General features: G+C 45.7%; 1 protein-coding gene across 1 annotated transcript in view; it reads left to right on the forward strand.

Moving 5' to 3' along the window:
• LOC115538465 (shisa family member 6) overlaps positions 1–20,846 on the forward strand; it is a 50,413-nt gene that overhangs the window by 22,912 nt on the left and 6,655 nt on the right. The window contains 5 exon segments of the mRNA XM_030350037.1: positions 18,756–18,798; positions 18,800–18,813; positions 19,982–20,002; positions 20,564–20,644; positions 20,647–20,718. Coding sequence (XP_030205897.1) covers positions 18,756–18,798; positions 18,800–18,813; positions 19,982–20,002; positions 20,564–20,644; positions 20,647–20,718 — 231 coding nt within the window.

A 20,846-nucleotide genomic window follows, 5' to 3' on the forward strand; every position in this document is an offset into this window, starting at 1 on the left:
TTCTGTCTTTCCTTTTTTTTCTATTTTTTTTTTTTTTTTTTCTCTCTCTCTCTCTCTCTCTCTCTCTCTCTCTCTCTCTCTCTCTCTCTCTCTCTCTCTCTCTCTCTCTCTCTCTGTCTCTGTCTCTCTTTCTTTCTTTCTCTCTCTGTCTCTCTTTCTTTCTCACCCTCCTTTCTTTTTTCTTCCTATTTTTCTTTTCTCTTTCTCTGTTTTTCGTTCTTTTCTCTTCCTCTTCGTTTTCGTTCTATTTTTTTTCTCTCTCTCTCTCTCTCTCTCTCTCTCTCTCTCTGTCTCTGTCTCTGTCTCTCTCTCTCTCTCTCTCTCTCTCTCTCTCTCTCTCTGTGTCTCTCGGCCATGGCTGGGAGTGCTGCTGGTTCGTCCCCTGAAGAGAGAGGGTGCACTGCGGTGAGGCCCGGTCTCTGTGGTGAACACACAATCTGCATTGGCCCACATTAAGGCCCCGGCTCCCACGGCCCGGCCCCCACGGCCCGTCCTCGGCGCGGCTGTAGCTGCCGCAGAGCAGCGGCCGTGGGGGTGACCAGGAGGAGCCGCAGCCCCACTCAGGAGGTTAAAGTGACCTCAATCACTCCGGAACCTCCCCCACCAGTTTGACCCCAATCGCTTTGAACACCCCCCCTCCCAAATCCACCTGTGTGGATTTGGGAGGGGAGAGGGGAGAGGGGGGGGGGGGGGGGGGGGGGTGGGGGGGGGGGGGGGGGGGGGGGGGGGTTCAAAGTGATTCAGGTCACCTGGAAGAATGTCCTCTTTCCAAGTAGGACCTCCCGCTGTCTCTTTCCTCTCGTCCTCCTCCTCCTCTCTGTCACTCCTCCTCCTCCTCATTCTCTTTTTCCTCCTCCTCCTCCTCATTCTCTTTCTCCTCCTCTCCCTCCTAGAGGAGCACGATGTGATGCATCTCAGAAACAAATTGGAGGACAGAAAGGTAGACAGGAAGTGATTGACGCAATATTTTCAAGAAGAAAGGATATTTAAAAACTGTTTAAAATAAAATGCTGTTAAAAGCCAGTAGTTCAGTAGAACAAATGATATCCTTCCGTATCAATACATTGTGGGTTTTTAAATCTAGAGCTGTTTTTAAAAGTGACCCATATCGGCTGACCTACATACTTTAAAGACGTAAACAAGCTACAATAGGGTTTAAATTGTAGAAAGAAACCAGAAAATCGTCTTGATATGTAAAGGAAGGTCATTTATTTTGAGACCGATTGATTTGTTTTCATTCTTGGGTTTCGCTCGCAAAACCCAGATCTCGGGCGCTTGGAAAAGATGCTCAGAGTATCTAGTCCCGCTCCCTCTCTCCCTCTCTCCCTCTCTCCCTCTCTCCCTTTCACTCTCCCTCTCCCTCTCTTTCCCTCTCCTTCTCTCTCTCGCCCAATGCACTCTCTTTCTCTCGCTCACACTCTCTCCCTCCCTCTTACTTTTGCCCTCTCTCTCTCTCTCTCTCTCTCTCTCTCTCTCTCTCTCTCTCCTCTCTCCTCTCCTCTCTCTCTCTCTCTCTCTTTCGCTCTTTTGCTCTCTCTCTCTGCCCCCTCTTTCTCCTCCTTCTCCTCCTCCCCTCTCTGAGGTTCCCAGTTTCCTTTTCTTTTTTCCCGTGTCCTCTGTGTGACACACGTTTCTGCCGGTAAAAGTCAGCGGCTGTCCGCCAACACCGTGACCTTCAGGGAAGCTGCACAGGTGGTCTGCCTTGTTTGATTTAATATTCAAACCCCAGCCCCCCTCTGACATAATGCATTGTAATAACTCTTATTTTCTATTCATTCGTACACTTAGAAGTGGACCGAAATGCCAGAGATAGTTCATTTTGAAAGAGGATGAGAGGGAGAGGATGGCATTTATTTAGAAAACACATCACAGTGGCGAGCATCAGAAGGGTATTAAGAATTCTTATTTAAGTCGAATGGCAGAGAGAGACTATTTTGGAAGGAAATGAGAGAGTCTTTTATTTTGGAAAGCCATCACCGAGTGTGGTATCAGGTAGTACTACAAAATCCTAAATCAATGCAAATATACCATCACCCTGATCATCCTTGATCTCTGAGGGTTTAACCACATCTCACATGAGAATCACTGAGGCTGTTTGAAACATACCAATGTCTCCCCATAATGACTAATAATTTCAAGATGAACTACTAAACAATGACCATAACACCATTACTACCAATAACATTCCTATGCTCCTATGCTTCTGAAATTGAGACCTCCTTCCAATGCAGCTGTGTGCGGCAATTTGTCGCCAGGGTGTCTGGTTCCCAGCGGAAAGGTTCTGGGTTCGATCCCCAATGCCCAGAATCTACCGGAGCCAGACGCCCTAATATATAACGCCTACCTGCTCCTTCATGACTTTTACCCAATTTACTGTCCCCTTGGATAAAGGTGTCTGCCTACGAGAAACAATTATACAAAAAAATATATAAATACAATTGCCAAGAAATAAATTAAGAGTAGGCTGTAACTCATTTTTGTGGGCCAAATGATCTGCTCCTAGCCAGTGCCTCTGCATGCGGCATGAGTAATACATAGAATCACCTGCTGTGATGGTGCGCCCGCCTCTGTAAGTTAATATCATCCAGCTGGGCTCCAAGAGGACCCAGGAGTCTGTTAAACCTTCACAACAGTGAAGGTGAGTTTAGTGCCTATACCCAAACCTTTAATCATGTTCACCGGCCCAATAGGCTGTGAGGGAGAGCAGAGTTGGTGTGTGACTGAGTGTTACAGTTCTACAGAAGCTCTCGGATAATAAGATCCTTCCACAGTAGCTGGAACAGTAACTCTTTTAGATGACCGAACGGTGGCGGATCGAGTTTATTCACCGTACTCAGGAGTTCAACGTCTGCTCCTTATCTTTCTCCTCCTCTGGTTTCACCACTGCGAGTGTACTTTAATTTGTGTGTTTCCTCTGGTGACCTCCAGATCTCCCAGACCAACTCGTCTTTATGAGTTCAGTTTGAAGTCTTGGTGTCTTGTCAGGGGTGACAGCGGGTTCTTAAGTTGGCTTCTTTACGCAATAAACGAGGGAGTGAAATGATTAAAAAGGTCTGCCCTTGGAACAAAGTCACACGAAATGACAGCGGGGGTGGGCCTTACTATTATATTATACTTTAGCTATTTTTAATTTCTTGTACCATTATAACGCCACAAATACTTGCTCACACCTCGAGTGCTGTTCGTACGCGGTGTGTTCCCACTGCTGGGGAAAGTAGAACACATGACCTTGTGTGTGTGTTGACTTCAGACCCGTCGTATTCTCTCACACATACAAGCGGGATGGTCCAGGGTACCTCTCAGACCAACAAGGTGATAACATGTCAAGATGCCAACGCAGCCTCCCGGAAACCAGACTCACAGCAGACATAGTCGCCGAGAGGCAAAGCCTTTCCAGAAGTCTTTGATGAACCTGTTAATAACTGTTCATGTTTGACCTCATTGACCAAAAGGTGTTTGTTTCCATCCCTAAGCGTGGGCAGTAGTCTACCCGTAGGCCTCCTGGAGCAAGATATCTTCGGTCCTACCTGCTCCTTCATGACAGTGGGTCTGGATTCATCACTGAAGGTAGCATTCGGATAACAGCATCTGCTGAATGATTAAACAGCGGTAGTATGGTAGTAGTCCTGATCATCTCCACCCAAACGAAGCGTAACCTAACCCTTTTTTTATAACTTATCGTGCGAAGAGGGCAGTGGAGGAGTCTGCCTAGTGACAGCATTTTATCGGTTTCGCTACGCTGTTCTGCTTTTCCAGCATCTTTCTATTTAAATTTACGGGCCATCATTTATTGTGTTTTATCGGCTCAACCTGACCTCTACCACTCTTTGATTTAAACCAGCTTATAAACGCTGCTTTTGATCGCCGGTTCAGGCAGAAAATAAATAAAAAGGGTAAATAAAGATTTATGCTTGTCATAAACATCCATCAAGATGTTTACACTGGAGTCTAGGGGACGGCTGTTGATGTGAGCTCAGAGGAACGCCGTCAACGTTTGTTTGCCAACTGGTTTCGCTTGTTTGGCTTCACGCGATATATCAAGTCCATATGTTTCGATCGAGATGAATGCTTCTAAAGCAGATCAATTTAACCAGCAGTGAATTCCTCCCGATAAAAATTCCGTTGAAAAAGCTGTCAGCGCCCTGATTGGTTGAGAGACGTCTGTGTTGTTTTATATATTTAAAGGAGAAGTAAACCCAGCTGGTATTGCTTCGGTTTGGGTCTCATGTGGATGTTATTGGATGTTATATGTTATTTTTGGATAAAGACGAAGTTGTTAAACGGCGGCCATACACTGCCCAGCCAATCAGAACACTGACTGAGTGATGACATCACACTGATGACATCAAGTTGCGTTCCGCAATGGAGACGAGGCAGAAAGTTAGAGGGATGACAGATGAAAGGAAAGAGGAGAGACTAGGAAACTCAGATTGTAGCTAAAGCTATACGCCATTATTACCAAGGGTGTTGTGATGAAGAGATAAATGAAGCAGTGAGTGTTGTGGTACAGAGGAAAACCTACCAGCTGGTCGTGTATGTTGATATTCAGAGAGGAACCACATTTTTCTGGAGCTGTCACAACATGGCTGCTTCAGCCCAAGGCGGCGGCTAGCTGCGTAGCGCTAGCGGGTAACCGTGATACTGAATGACGGACCGTGACCATGTGACACCGCTGGTGGGTCATCCCGGGTTTACCCCCCACTCTTCTGACAGTTCAACGTAGTCGGTGGATATTTCCACAGAGGTATGTTTGTGCCGGGTTACAGAAATGTAACCAAATGATAACTGATTGGTACTTTGAAGTGTAATGCTTAGAGGAAGTTTCACTATCAACGTGTTTTTTTTATTTTACAAAACGTTGCATCATATTTGCTGTCCTCTCCTTGAGGCTGCTGATCCATGTCTCCTTTCATCTTTTGAACACAGTTCCACCAAAACAACGAATACCTTCTCAGGTATTGAAGATGAACCGGTGTTGTAGCGATGCAGGCCGGGAAAGCACTCCTGCAGAGTTAGCTGATGATGATGATGATGATGATGATGAGGATGATGATGATGCTGGGGATGAAGCTTTAGCCAGCGGCGGTCGGAGCTCCCTGCTGAGGCGGGTTAAATGTCAGCAGGGCGGGGCTGTGTCATCGCAAGTAGAGGAAAGGCTACAGGTTTGACCCTTGACCTCCGTTAAAGAGAGCTGGAAGGGAGGCGTGTCGTTTGCTGCTCTGCGACCACTCACTGTGCAATCTTTAATATTAACCTCCAAACCCCCCCCCCCTCCCTCGCACACTGTTTAATACGATCCGGCGCTGTGAATGTGTGTGCGCACATGGGTGAATGAAATGCCCATCCCAGCAGCTGTGAATCAGCTATTATTATTAATGTAATTTTATTAAAGCATTCTGTTTAATCGCCATAGGAGTCCTGAAACCGTTCTTAACAGCAGGTCATCCACTAAGACTGCATCCTGGGTCAATATGTACTCCTGGCTAATGAGGCTCCAAGCTGATCAGTAAGGGAGCCAGGTCTAGTTAGGGAGTCGGGTTTAGTTTGGGTTTTTTAGGCCTTGTGTTGTGGTGGCGTGGCGAAATGAAGAGGGAGGGTGGCTGGAAAATATTCTGAGGAGGCCCCAGGCATTCATTTGATTATTATTTGGGTCATTGATCTGGTTGTTAATTGGAGGGGTTAATTAGGAAGAGGCTTTGCTATGTCAGAGGGATCTGAAGATAGCGGAGATGTACTCAGTCTCTTTTCTAGGGCTCAATATGTGGGGGCGTTGATCATGTAAACACTCATTTCATATTTAATATGTAATAAAACAAATGGATGCATCAAATAACGCTTGTTTACCATCTAATCACATACGAGAAACACTTTCCCACCTCCGAGTGAGAGCTTTACGACGTAATCTCGCCTTGGTTTACAACAAACAGACCTCCTGGTCCCGAGCACTCGTTTTTCAGAGTAATTATATGTTATTAATATGCTAAATGTGCGCGGGTTGTTAATCCTTTTTTTTTTAATAATCTCATGTTTGGCCTCGTGCCGGCTGGTTCTCTCTCCCGAAGCGGTTGAAAAGACAAACAATCATCTCCCTTGCTGTTTGTCCTGATCATATTATCTTAGTTAAAATATCGATCAACTACCGGTTAAAGCGCCTAGGGAATAATAGACTTTCAGCGACGGCGATGTTCAATGTTACCCAACACGCGGTTAGCTTCTGGTTGATCTAAAAAAGCCAGCGGTACCATAATGGGTTTCAGCGGCACCCCGGACCCCCCAATGAGAGCGACTCTGCGCCGTATGATTACATTAAGATGCAGGGTTAAGATAATCACAGCTGATGCACACTCTAAGTATCTCTCTGAGGCCTCGCCCCGCTGAGCAGCTTATCAGGAGCATCAGGACGAATATAAACAGAGTTTCTAATCTAATATTATTATACGCCGCTGACAATGCCCGGGTTAGGGCTTCCATTCCCACTGGGGCCGTGCACAAATGTCTGTAAAGGTATTGGAAGACACTTTGGAAAATGGCGTCCACCTAATGGCATAGGTTATGTTATGTTACGTTGCGTAACGTTAAAGAACGATGAGATCTCTCTCTCTGAGTGTGTGTAGTGAAGGCTGGTTTAACCTGTGCACGCTGATTGCTCAACCTTCAACAGGTGTGCAGCCTCACTCAGCCCCAGTGTCTAATCAGTCTGACTCGGGCCAGGTGAGAGACAGATTGCTAGATAGCTAGATAGCTAGATAGGAACTTTATTAATCCCTCTGGAAGGTTCCCTCAGGAAATTGCACAAAAACATGCTACAAATAGAATTAGAGTTAAAAACAAGTATAAATGTGCAAAATGCAAAATGCTAAAAACATGAGGCTGCTTAAATCCGCCATTACTCCAACAGATATGTGACGTTATGTCAAGATATGTTAAGTCCCATTATGTTACGTTATGTTGCGTCACATACATTTACGTTGCGTTAAGTTGAATTACGTTATCTTTCATTATGTTACGTTATGTGTTATGATATCTGTCCTGAACATCCAGGTTATTACCAGTACCAGTACTATTTAGAATCATAAACTTCAACGTCATCCAAGTTCATTTGAATATAACACAGATAAGCAGTGACTAGTGTTATTAAAAAACACCCGGTGCATCTCTAGCTAGATCACAGTCTTCCATCAGCTCGTTTGAAGCTCTTCTCCAATCACTGATTTTGTATTCATGAGTTATTGAATTAAATAATAAATGAATAAATACCACCTCCTGCTCTAAAATATCACACCACATAAATGTACAACTCGCGCATGTGTTGATCGACAATCTGCATTCCACACAGGCCTTCTGTTCTGTCGTCTCGACCAACCGTTTGGCTTAATAGTATAATAATATAATAGTAATGATGTTAAATTGGTTCTGTCGTCAGATGGTGTCGCATTGTCATCTCTCCTGACGCATTTCTCTTTAATGTCGTCTTTCTCACTGCAACATTAAAGCTGTTTTTTATAACCTTGCATGGGAAGATGTTAATTAGTTCTATTATATTTCTGAGCGGGCGCCCCGCTGATCAGTGTGTGTGTGTGTGTGTGTGTGTGTGTGTGTGTGCGTGTGTGTTGTGTAGTGGGTTGTTCCTGGTATGTCTCTGTTTCAGCAGCAGTGACCTGCTGTCCTTCATTTCATTAAATATTCCAACATTCTCATCATGATCTGCTCCTGATGGTCTGGAGTTTGACGAAAGGGATAATAGATTCTGAAAGCGTGTGTGTGTGCACACACACAGACACACTCACACAAAGACACAAACACCACTCAAATGCCATTCTTCTTCTATTTTGACAAGCAGACACACACACATACAAACATACACACGCACACGCACGCACACGCACAGCATGCTTTCAAAGCCATTTCTCTCTATTTGCAGGTGTTTTTTTTATGAATGCTACCCGTTCCTCTTTCCCTCCATAATATCCCATAATATCCCTGCAGTGTTCACCGCGAGTTCTCTCCTGGCCTACACCAGAGGTCAGAGGACAGGTCTCTCAAAGAGAGACTCTGTGTAAGAACTCTCTCCTCTTCCTCTTCTTTGCTCTGTTTCCCTCCCTGCCTGTGTTCATACCCTGGCCTAACCCTAGGAGAGAGAAGCTGCCTTTTCTCCAGGTTCATTTTAACAGCTTTTTGTTTGTTTCGCAGTGGAAAAAAGAACGCAACGGGTGAGACCAAACCCCAGGGTGTGAAGGGACTGTGTCTAGTGAGTGTGTATGTGCGTTTGTTCAGAGATAAACACATTATTCCCATGACTCATTGCTTTCTCACCAATTCCTGTACCTTGACCCTAAGGCATAGCAACCCTCACACATAATACTTAAGTAGAACACACCGTAGCCTCTTTCTTCTCCTCCTCTTTCTCCTCCTTCCCCAACTCATCTATTTTGCCTCATCCAATGATGCATTGTTGTCCTCGAACCCTTGCCTTGACCAAACCCAACCTTTAGCTAAACTTGACCATCGTCTTGAGAAGGAAGAGAACAGGGAAAGAAGGGAGGAGCAGGAGCAACTGTTGTTTGCAGCTGCTGGGGAGGGAGAGGGTGAAGGCAGAGAACATGATGCAATGAGCAACTAGGAGGAGCAGGATGGAGCAGGAGACCATGGTGTTAGTAACAGCTAGGGTGAGAGAGGGTGAAGGCAGAGAACATGGTGTGAGTAACAGCTAAGGAGGAGCTATAGGTTGGAGGAGGAGCTCATGGTGTTAGTAAAATGATTGGAAAGGGGTTTGTGGTCTGGTGAGGTTATGGATCTGCATAAAACCACGAGGAATCAGAATTAAATTGGTTCGAAGGAAAGCTTTGACGTCATAATACAACTTGTTTTCAAAGTTTTTCCCTTTAATTTCACGACATTACATCTCTGCTTTCTGTACTCATACACTTTCAACAGATTTGACAGAGTTTACCCGCTTCACTCTTCCCTCCATCCCTCCATCCCTCCCCCCCTCCCCCTCCCTCTCTCCACCTCCTCCTCTGTTGTCCTCCAACCAATCGCTCCATCTGCCGAACTCTCTGGATCGGAGAGCCTTCTGGACGTAAACAAAACCAAAACAAAACCTCTTCCAAATCGATGGGTTTCCTCTCGTCTGTCACTCCTCTCCTCCTCTTTCACTCTCCTCCCCTCTCTCCTCACCTCCTTCTTCCTTTCCTCCACTCCTATATCCTACTCTGACTCCTCCTCCCTCTCCTCCCCCACCCTTTCTCCTCCCTTTTTCTTATCTCTCTCCTCCCCTTCTGTCTCGCCTCCCTCCCTCTCCTCCTCTTCTCCTCCCTCTCCTCCTGATCGTCTCTCTCCTCGTCCTCCCCTAATTTCATCCTACTCCTCTTTTCTCCTCCCTTCGCCTCCTCTTCTCCTCCTCCTCTGCCTCATTTTCACCTCCTCCCAGCCCGTCCTGACTCCTTCTGTCTGCCACCTCCCCTCTTGACTCCTTGCTGTCTGCCAGCTCCTCCCTCCTGACTCCTTCCTGTCTGCCAGCTCCTCCGTCCTGACTCCTTCCTGTTTGCCACCTTGTCCAACCTGACTCCTTCCCGACTCCCTCCTGTCTGCCACCTCCTCCCAGTTCGTCCTGACTACTTCCTCCTACGTCCTGACTCCGTCCTATCTCAGAACCACTGGCACCTCGGACGGGCCGTGGAGCTCTGAAATGAGTTGCCTCTCCTTTGGTTCCCGAGCAGCTGGCTTCTCCTCCTCTTCTCCTTTCATCTCCTCTCTCTGCCTGATAAACAAGTGTCTTCCGTTGCCGTGGCAGCGGGAAGGTAAACACAGTTGGTTGGAAGATAATCTGATGGCGGCCCATCCTCCATGGGGAGGCAGAGTAGGGATTATTCAGTGTTTCCTGAAGAAATACCTTCAACCGCTTAGTGTCCTCTTTCTTGTCCGGGCTTAGTCCAGAGCATGAATAATTGTGCAGGATAGCCTAGTCGGGGGTCAGGGTACTCAAACCCTGCCTGGTCCTCCAATACCTGTCTCTGTTCTTTCCATTAGAAAATGGAAATTAGAAAGTCCCACTCCACAAGGTCTTTTAAAGAAAATAAGAAATGTATAAACCGAAATTGCATTATTTGCACTCTTGAGTGTAATGCTGTAAAAGCATCAGTTCAACGTGGTGCCATTTCACAGAATGCTGTAGTACTCAGACATAGCAGTGTACACATCCCAATTAGAAAGTCCCAGTAGACGCACACCGCCTAGCTAGCTAGCCGTCTGTTTAATTAGCTGTCACTGCTACCTGGCTAGCAGTGGGGGGTATGTTAGGGGAAGTTTGGACACCCATGGAGTACACACGTAGCTCCCTGGAAATGAAGTCAATTAAAATGTTTACTGACACACCTGCTGTGCAGTCGTAATGTGCCTTCAGTTAGATGTTATAGTCTGTATTAGCTTGGTGTGCCTTAAATACGCTTTAGTGTTGCAATTCTTCTTTACTCGACACCTTTAAAACGTGTTCGAGTTGTAGTTCTTAATAGCTTGATCATTCTTCCATACTTGTGAGATTGTAGTTCTTATTCTTATTATCTTATTAGACTTATTATTATCTTCACGTCCCTGTAATATCTGTCAGTGTTCTAGTCCGTATTAGATTAATGTGTCTTTAATACATGTCAGATTGTAGTTCTTTAACTAACTAAGATTAACTAGATGTTCCTCTTTATAATGTGCCAACTTTAAAAACATCTCTGTAAGTACATCTTTATTACCTGCGTTCTTTAGTATACCTCAGGTTGGTACTGATATAGAGTAGCTAGAAGAGCAGTGCATTGAGAGTAAAAGGCCTCTGAAGTCTGAACCAGCTCTGTGCTACCCTACGCTATGCAACCTACTCTTCATGCTAACCTTCAGCACCTGTGCATGGAGTCAAGTCACCTTTATAAGTAAATCCCTTAATCCCAGAGACAGTCTCAAAAGGCTTTACTTGGCCATATTATACGACCTAACCTCCTTTCCCCTAATTCGTCTGCTGGACAAGGAAAAACTCCCGCCCCCAAATCACCAAAACCTTGAGAAGGTACCCAGAAGAGGGATCCTCCTTGCAGGGGGGGTTAGCTTAGTGCATTAGGTGTCCGGTGGTTAAACATAATTAGCAGAGTTAGTTTAAAAAAGCCCTTGACTTTGCCCCTGCCCAATCCTTCTTACCACCTCCATGTTGCTCTGCTCGTCATGTCCTCAGGTGCCTAGCAACCGTCCCTGTCGCAATACGTTTCTGATCTTTGTTGCAAGCTTTGAATCCCATAATACCAGCTGGAGGGCTCACAACCCAGCACCTGTTGGCCAGGTCAACACTTTGAAAGGCAACAGACTGACGTTGGACCGATGGTAGGTGTAAGGGACGTGAGATGAGCATTAGGAGCTTATGAAAATAACAGGATTTTATCAGCGCAGATTTAGTAGATATTCAATCCAAGATATTTACTGTTCAATGAATCTGAACGAGATTGGTCTTTAACTTAAGGGATCTTTGATGCATTCATTAAAATTAATGCAAATACTATCCTGTGATTGGATGCAAAGGATATGCACTGCATCTATGTTTCTCTCTTGTTGCAAACATTTGGGTAAATATGGTGGATTCTTCTCCCACACCTTCTTCAGTGAGTAGGATTCACAAAACGTCCCGCCCTCAGTGAGGTAATCTCAAACACCTTCAAGCCTTCAGTGAGGTGGACTCACACACCTTAAGGTCTTCACTGAGGTGAACTCCCATCATTTCAGGTCTTCAGTGCGGTTGACTCGGAAACCTTCAGGTCTTCACTGAGGTGGACTCACACACCTTAAGGTCTTCAGTGAGGTGGATTCCCATAACTTCAGGTCTTCAGTGAGTAGGACTCACAAACCTCCAGGTCTTCAGTGAGGTGGATTCCCATAACTTCAGGTCTTCAGTGAGGTGGACTCACACACATTCAGATCTTCAGTGAGGTGGTTATCAGTTGCTCGATCCATCATGGAAACGGCTTTAAACCCGTCACATGGGTCTTCCCAAGCACTTTGATGTTGTTGTTTTACCCCAGAAATCCTTGGGGCTGAGCTTCAGAGGAAAACAAATTGATCAGTTAGATGTGATTGGCTGTTTCTCATCTTTGGGAGAGCGTGATTGGATATGCTCCGCCCGGTGCAGCTGAGAGCTCACAGCGGTTCACTCAGAGTTTAACCGAGTTTAACTTTCGCCTTTTTGCTCCTTTTCAACCCGATACTCAGCGTTGAGCATCCTCTCCGCGTTTCATGCTCCAAAGCTTTTCCACTCCCCATTATTTTGGTTCTCTGAGCTCTTCGAGACATCTGTAGGAGTGTTTAGTCGCATCGTTGGGTGTGTTTGTCTCGCCACCCGCGGCTTTGAGGTAGCAGATCCTCAGCTACGCCCAGCAGCGTCGCGAGCGGTAATGACTTCCCTGCTCGGCGGCTTGGCAGTAGCCCTCATTCTCGAGGTGGTTAACAGAGGAGATCAATAGCACACACTCAGGCAGCTAATCAATCACCCTGATAACTAATCCGTCAGCACGCAGCAGAGGGGATGCCGGGGACAGAAGTCCACTTGGATTCTAGCGTCTCTGTAATGAGGATCCTGCCGGGGTCGGACTCACAGCAGTGACAGTAGAACGTGTTGTCTCCAACCCGGCGCTATCATCGTCCTCATCATTATCATCCTCATCACTAACCGCTGGAATCTTCATCTTCTTCTTTCAGCCCAGTTTCCACCCTGGGGATGAATAAAGTGTAATGTTTGTAACTCCATCTTAGAAGCATTCTACAACATCATCATCATCAACATCCCTATTCTATGGGTCTGATGATGGTTATATTATGGGCCTTATGATATTGTTATGCCACAGGTCTAATCGGATTATTATGGATCTTATGATACTGGAGTAATACAGGTCTAATCCTATTATCATTATGGGATTTCTGATATTAAATAATATTAGTATTAATCTTACGATATTCTAATATTATGGGTCTTATGATTATATTACCACACATCTAATCCTATATTATGGGCCGTATGATGTTGTTATATTACGGGTCTTATAATGTTATATTTAAGGTCTTATGATGTATTTTGGGTTTTATGGTTCGGTAACTAATGCAGAGTTCAGAAGCAGAGAAACTGCACAGACCAGCTGAGCGTCCTGGAGAAATATCTGTCGTATTTATATGTAAATACATCATTATCATAACACCCAGACGCGTCAGCACACACAAATATGCACACATACACAGATGGGCATACACAGAATAACAAACACACAAAAGATAGAAGCAAAGGCACACACACATGCACGCACACACACACACGTACGCACACAAAAATAAATACACAAACACATAACAGATTGAAGCACATAGACGCACGCACACACACACACAGACTTACAAGCAAAGACAGAAAAACACAGACAAAAATTCACAGAAGCGAAAACACACACAGGCACACACACACGCACACACACACACACACACACACACACACACACACACACACACACACACACACACACACACACACACACACACACACACACACACACACACACACACACACACACACCACAGGTGTAGGCTGATCTGGGTAGACACACTCCCAATTGTGATGTCACTAATGGGTACATTTTGATAAGGCTGCGATCGAGGAAGTCATCAACATCATAATGTACAGGAGGAGTTCTGAGGAACAATTAGCCTGACATAACAAAGTTCTGTCTGACGTTGTGTAGTTTGTAACGAAGCGCTTTTTGAGACTTCCGAAACTTTGCATATTTCACGGAAGCTTATGATTAGGGTTCAAATTAATCAGAACATTTAAAAAGTTTAGAAAATGGAAAGCAGCAATGAATGTCAATGTTTTCCAGCCGCTGACTCCGAACGGCAAAATGAATCCTAATCAGTTTTAATTTACCACTTTCAGACATCCTCGCAGACACAGATCTGCTGCTCACCAGCCGCCTGCTTATGTTTCATCTGCTACCAACCAAACGGCCCCAATTATTCACACAAACGCTGTTCAATATTACATTGCATCCCACTGGACTGCAAATATCCACAGCATTTCCAACTTTTGTCTTATAGTTCATAAAATATTCATAACCACTCGAGCCTTTTGATTATTTTTATTAAACAGGCCTAAGATCTGTTATTATGAAAAGGTCTTAATGTTATGTTGAGTGTCGATCCTTAATTATCTATAAAATAACAAATGAAGACAAATTTATCTTGGATAAGTAAATTCTCATGAGGCTTGAATGAATAACAAATGAATGGTCCTGTGTGGTATGTTGGTTGGTATAACATATATAAGGGTGGTCTGTATGTTATGGGGGCTGGTCTTCAACATGAAAACATTAGGTGGAAACCCCAGTTCCCTTTGGTAACATTAAGCAAATGAGTGCATGCATTGCCACGCGACCTGCCATTTATCGGATGATCAACACTCAATGACCCCGGGTGACTTGTGTTTTACTTATCCTGGTTTTAAGCTGTCCTGCTTATATTCTCCTGGTTTGAGGGCTGCTGGTGTTGTTGATCGTGTCTGCTGTGGGAGGGGAAGGGGTAGGGGGGGGGGGTACTATGTTTTGCAATATGTAGCTCAGATGTAGTGTGTGTGTGTGTGTGTGTGTGTGTGTGTGTGTGTGTGTGTGTGTGTGTGTGTGTGTGTGTGTGTGTGTGTGTGTGTGTGTGTGTGTGTGTGTGTGTGTGTGTGTGTGTGTGTAATAATTAATGTATATGTTTGGTTTAATTTGATGTTTGTTTGTTTGTTGATTGAAGGGCTTCAGCTGTTGACCCATTAACACAACCGCTGGTGCTGGAGAGAGAGAGAGAGAGAGAGAGAGAGAGAGAGAGAGAGAGAGAGAGAGAGAGAGAGAGGGGAGGGAGTGAGGAGGTATGGGGGGCATGCAGATATGAAGGGGGGATGTGAGCAGAGAGGGAGAGGAGAGGGACTCAGAGAGTGACGGAGATAGAGCAGAGGGAATTAGGAGTTATGGAGATAGAGGGTGCTGAAGAGAGGTAGAGAGGAGGGAGTGAGAGACAGTGAGAGGAGGATGAAGAGAAGTGGAGGCAGGAGGAGGAAGAGGAGGAGGAAGAGGATGGTCCTGAGCTCCCTAGCAGCGGGGATAACGGCAGTTTTGTATGATGTTACTTCTGATGAACTGAAGACATCAGATAAATCTGTGCTTATCCTCGTTAGCCAATCACACGACCCGGGACCACCTGCCAATCACACGACATGGGACAACCAGAAGGCTGGCCTCTGAGAGGCCAACTGTCAACGAGGTGCATCAGCCAATGGGATCGCAGGAGCATGAATGTAACTGAATTTTTCTCAGATTGCTGGAGAGAAAACTACTAATCAGTTGTCTGGGGTCAAACTGTTTACTAGAGATTATTGATTACTATAGGAATGATTGTGGTGTGTGTGTGGTGTGTGGTGTGTGTGTGTGTGTGTGTGTGTGTGTGTGTGTGTGTGTGTGTGTGTGTGTGTGTGTGTGTGTGTGTGTGTGTGTGTGTGATAGGGATAGATGAAAGAGAGAGAAGAAGTTGGAGAGAGACATAGTGATAGATGAAAGAGAGACAGGGAAGCGAGAGGGAGACATAGTGATAGATGAAAGAGAGAGAGGAAGTAGGTCACAGCAGGGTCTCCCAGTCCTGTGGACATGTTCGCTTGACTCTATCGGCACACTGTGCTATCACGCTGTCAACTGCTCTAATAGAATGTCCTGATACAATGCTAGCCCCTCTATTGATAATTACGTAGCACAACACTTGCTGCTCAATCAGTTATTACTTTAAGCACAACCCTCGCTCTTCGAACAGTTATGTGTGTTGCACAAAGCTAGTAATTGTTTAGTTCTCTGCTAGTTGCCTAAGCCTGGTGGAACTGGATTCTCCATCTCTATTGATTAAAATAAAAGTGTTGGACATTCCTGGTTGACTAAATAAAAGTCCCCCCACAGTATTTGACTGGTGCTACAATGAAGCATATACTCGTTAGAATAGAATGGGTGAACAAGGGACGTTGTGATAAAGCTACTCTAGCACTATGTCCGGGTGTGTTTGTTATGTAGCATTAAAGTTTACCGTAGCCCCTCCAATTTAGATATGCTTTGATTGTTCTCAGCCAATAATGAGCTGACCAGCAGCCTTAGAAAACCAAACGTCCTCCCCTTTGATACGATGTTCAGTGTGTTTTCAACAGCCCAAGATGCTGTCTAGCTTCAGCAGCTCATGGCAGTCTCAGTGTACTCCCTCTCCCTCCAGGGATGGACTGACATAATCCTACTTCTGCTCTGTCTGCTTGTTTGCTCTGAGACATTGAGATGCCTTGTTTACCCATAATCCCTCCTTAAGGACCCGAGACCGCCCTGGGTATCCACACGTAGTGCCTGCTGGAAAAGTACTGATTTACTGTTGTCAAAGTGGAAACCCCCCCAAGAAAAGCAAAGTCTTCCATCAGACGTGATGTGTAAGTAAGGGCAGGATAGTGTTGAGACTCCGAGCTGAATGGTTCTGTATTCGATCCCCAGTGTCCACATTGCACAACCTAGAGTAAGATGGCATCTAAACGCGACCTACTCCTTAATGACATCTATCTGAATTAATATAATTCACATACAGGGGATCAAACCCTGTACTTTTTTGAACGGGAGTCAACATCCAAGTCACTGCGGTACCATGTTCTCCTTTGCTCATGTGTTTCTTCAAAGTGTGAAGAAACACACATGTTTCGACGATGCAGGAGGTATGGTTGGTCGAAGGGTTTGCCCTCTGTGCCGGCCGTCTGAAGTGAAACATGTTCCTTTTAACCTACTAGGTGACAGCCTCTAATAGACGGCACTTTCAGGAATACGACCAATAAAAAACAGTCGTCTAGTATCATTTACGAAACCCAGCTTCAAATAGTGCTTCAATTCATGCCTTCAGTCAAATAGGACTATGAAGTACTCATAAAAGTATTACACAAAGACATGACCTCGTTCCTCTCACGAGCATCAGGAACTCTTTGATGTGATCTATGTCTGCTGTCTGATTTCATCCAAGATGGTTGCCGGCTACTGGTCTCCTAGCAACCGCCTCTCGGCTACCCATAATCCTCTGGGAGATGGTGATGTTGCTCTGTGAAGTCCCAGATTCAGATCACAATGACGAGGTGATATGCGGAGAGGAGACTCTGCAAAATTATATTCTTCAATGTAAAGTCAACATTTCATCTTACTATCTTCTCTCATCTTATCGATGTTCTCCCTTATTCCGACTCTTTTCTGCACGATCAGATACAAAACACTTGCAAGCCCAACGCTCCGGATATAATCCAAGTTTTTTGTACAGCAGAGGCATTTAAAACTTTAGAAGAACTTCAGAAATGTTCAATTAAAACTCTGGTCGTAATCTCTGGAACTGTTGGTGTGCTTGGTTAACTATTCATAAGATGTTTGCTTTGTTGTAAAGCCGTTCCTCTTGGACTCTCCAGCAGGTCTTTTTTTTAATTGGTGTCTCATATCCAAGCAAAGCATCCTATTGGTCCAGGGGGAGCAAAATGATGACCCTGAAGGCTTGTTTTACAGTTTAATAACGGTAGTTCACTACTTAAGACACTGTCCGAGCGGAGTGGGAGGTCATTATTCTGTTGTATTAGTCTGTGTCTAATTAGTTTGAATCAATGCAAATGAATGTACGGCCATTTAGAAAAATAACTGCCATTTACCATTTATCATAACGAAATGGCAGTTTGTCATCAGCAAAGGGTCTTTGTCCCCCGCAACCTGTTGGATCAATACTAATTACCCTCGGAGCTCTCGTCTATTTTTAATTAAACCGAACATCAAGTCTGATAAAATCGTGATGTACGATATTTTGTCTTTAAAAGTTACCTGCTTCTTCCTAACATTTTCCCCAGGTAGGATTATGGAACGAGGGATAGAAATAATTAAAATGCAAATCACACCGAAAGAGAAGAGGGTATGGACAACTACGGACTAGACGCCTCTGATATATTGTTTCAAACCTCAACCTGATTTTGTTTGTTCGTCCTATTTCTCTTCTATGAGCGGAACAGCAATGAGAACAATGCCCTTCCTGGCATGCCGTACATCAGACCTATTTTCCAATCCCCTGATGAGTGTGTGTGTCCAATAAATGACATGCAAGATGGATTCCGTAATCTGTTGCATCTGAACTGAACTCTAATCAACCCGGGGAACAACAGGTCCCCGAGCAAGAGCACTGATTCCTTTAAACCTAAAAACCATGGCAACCCATTGCAACGGCCCAGCCAATCAACAGCACTCTCACGTAGTCCCTGTCACACACCATGTGTTTGTGTCCCAACACACATTTCATGTGATGTGTATAATATTTACACACGTATATGCCCTTTTATACAGAGAGGAACAGCCGGACAATTAGCCGGGCTAATGGTGGCTATAGCTAACTGAATGGAAAGCTAACAGCTTGGAGAGCTTATGGTGGCTATAGACACCAGTGGCTGTAGCTTACTGTATGGAAGGCAACGTTTAGAGAGCTTGTGATGGCTATGGATAACTGAATTGAAAGCCAACAGTTTGGAAGAACTATAGCCAACAGTGGCTTTAACTAACCTTGGGGAGGGCCGACGGTAGCTCTATCTAGTGATGGACTTACGAAGGGTGCAGCTAACGTGGGGATGGCTAATGGCGGACATGGCTAATGGGCTGTCTCTCTCCCTGTTTGCTGTGGATTGTCTTCAGGTAACCACCAACATGACTACCAGCACAGCCATCTGGACCTGACCCTCACCCAAGATGGGTGAGTACGACAATGGCTTAGAAGCGAAACACCCACACACGCACGAGCACGCACACACCACAAAGACACGCACAAACACACTCCTTTTACCGCATGGACCACCAGGTTAAGCTACGCCAGCGCACCTCCTGCATGTGTTGCATGCCAGTGATTTGAATGCAGTTTACTGTCCCCCAACACCCCCTCTCCTGAAACCCCCTGCGTTCGACATTCTGAAGATGAAGACTTGATTTGGAGTCGAAGATTTGTATTCAAATTGTCAAGATCCCCAAAGGAGGACGATGTGAGATTTGTTATGGGGTGTGGAAATGAACGAGTCTTCATAAAGAGGAAAGTAATAAAGTCACACGGAGGCCCGGACGTTCTTCGGTTCCGCGTGTCACGGGCGAAACGTTTAGAAGAGAAAACCCGCCGCCGACGCACTCTCGGAGGGAAATGAAAAGTTGAGAGAATGAGAGGCTGGGAAATGAAGCCGTGCCAGGTTGTTGGCGCTTATTGAGAAACCAATCACTTTTATTGATCCCTCATTTATTTTCCTAGATGTGATTTTGTTCGGAACGGGGAGCAACAAAGCCATGCGTAATTACCCCCAGCCTCCCGCGTCGCCCGGGACATGGCGGACATTGTGAATGTTTTCAGACTATATTTTAAACGAGTCCGGAATGTTCTACTGCTCCGGACGTTGTTTTGAAGCCGGTCCCTCCGTCGAACACTACCAAAGGAACAAAGAGTTTTAAAAAAGTACCAAACAATTCTAAACCGAAGCCTTCACGGTCGATTCATCTGTCTGAGTGGATCCAGGATGCGATGTGACACAACAGGTTTCTAGTCTCGCCTGGGCAGGCTGGCCTAGCGGGTGTTTGACCCCCAGGCCAGAGGTTTGGGGTCAAACCCCAATGTCACAGACCCCCGCAGCCCGTACCCTGCTCCACTTAATTGCATCTAGATTCATTCGGATAAAAGCTGGTTTGAAAAGATGGGCTAAATCCTCTGATAGCTTAGGATGAAAGTGAAAAGGTCGATGGTCTGGGGCTGCGTCGCGTTAGCGATGGCAGCAGCGTTGACCCCACCCCGACACACTATCCCTGCATTATGAAACTCTGTGAAACTTTGATCTGCTATAGGTTTATTGATTATTGATTGATTTCTTTTTCACTCGGTTTGTTAGCCCACAGACAAATGAGACACGGTAAGTTGTACACATACACCTGCATACATGTGTGTACATATATCTATATCTATACATGCATACATCTATAGCTACAATACTCACACAAACATCTAAATATACATGTCTGCATGCGTGCTGAAGTCTGGACTGTTAACAGTGGGAACACACACACACACACACACAACACACCACACACACACGATCACACGCGCACACACACACACACGCGCGCGCGCACACACACGCACACAGACACACACACCTCCCAGAGTACTCTCTCGTGATTGGTTGACTGTGGATTGACATGTTTGATTTCTCTCTCCCTTATTCTCTTTTTGCTGTCATTCTATATCTCTCTCCCCACTATCGTGCTCCTCTCTCTTATATAATATCAATACTGTCTGTCTCACACACACTCTGTCTCTCTCTCTCTCTCTCTCTCTCCTCCCTCCCTCCCCTGTTCCTCCTCTCTCTCACTCTCTCCCCTCTCTCCCCCTCTCCCCTTCCCTCTCTCGCCCCTCCCCCTCTCACTCCCCTCTCTCCCCCCTCCCTCTCTCTCGCCCCTCTCTCTCTCTGTAGATCGCCCGCAGCGGGGGAACAACATCCTGACGTCGGCGACAGAGCCCTACGACCTGTCACGCTCCTTCCAGAACCTCAGCCCCCCCCCCCCTCCTTCGAGCTGCCCCCCCTCAAGGCTGCGCTGAGTAAATACTCCTCCTCCCTCCATAGATTAAGTAGGTGGTCTTCCGTTCGACCGTCTCTCCGCCTTCGCCTGAGCCCCACCTCCCCCCCTGCTCCTGCACGTGTTCCGGGCGGGGCCGACGTCGAGGACAGCCCGGCCCTCTCCGAGGCCACGCCCCCC

Source organism: Gadus morhua, chromosome 2 (assembly GCF_902167405.1).
Source record: "Gadus morhua chromosome 2, gadMor3.0, whole genome shotgun sequence".
Lineage (NCBI taxonomy): Eukaryota > Metazoa > Chordata > Actinopteri > Gadiformes > Gadidae > Gadus > Gadus morhua.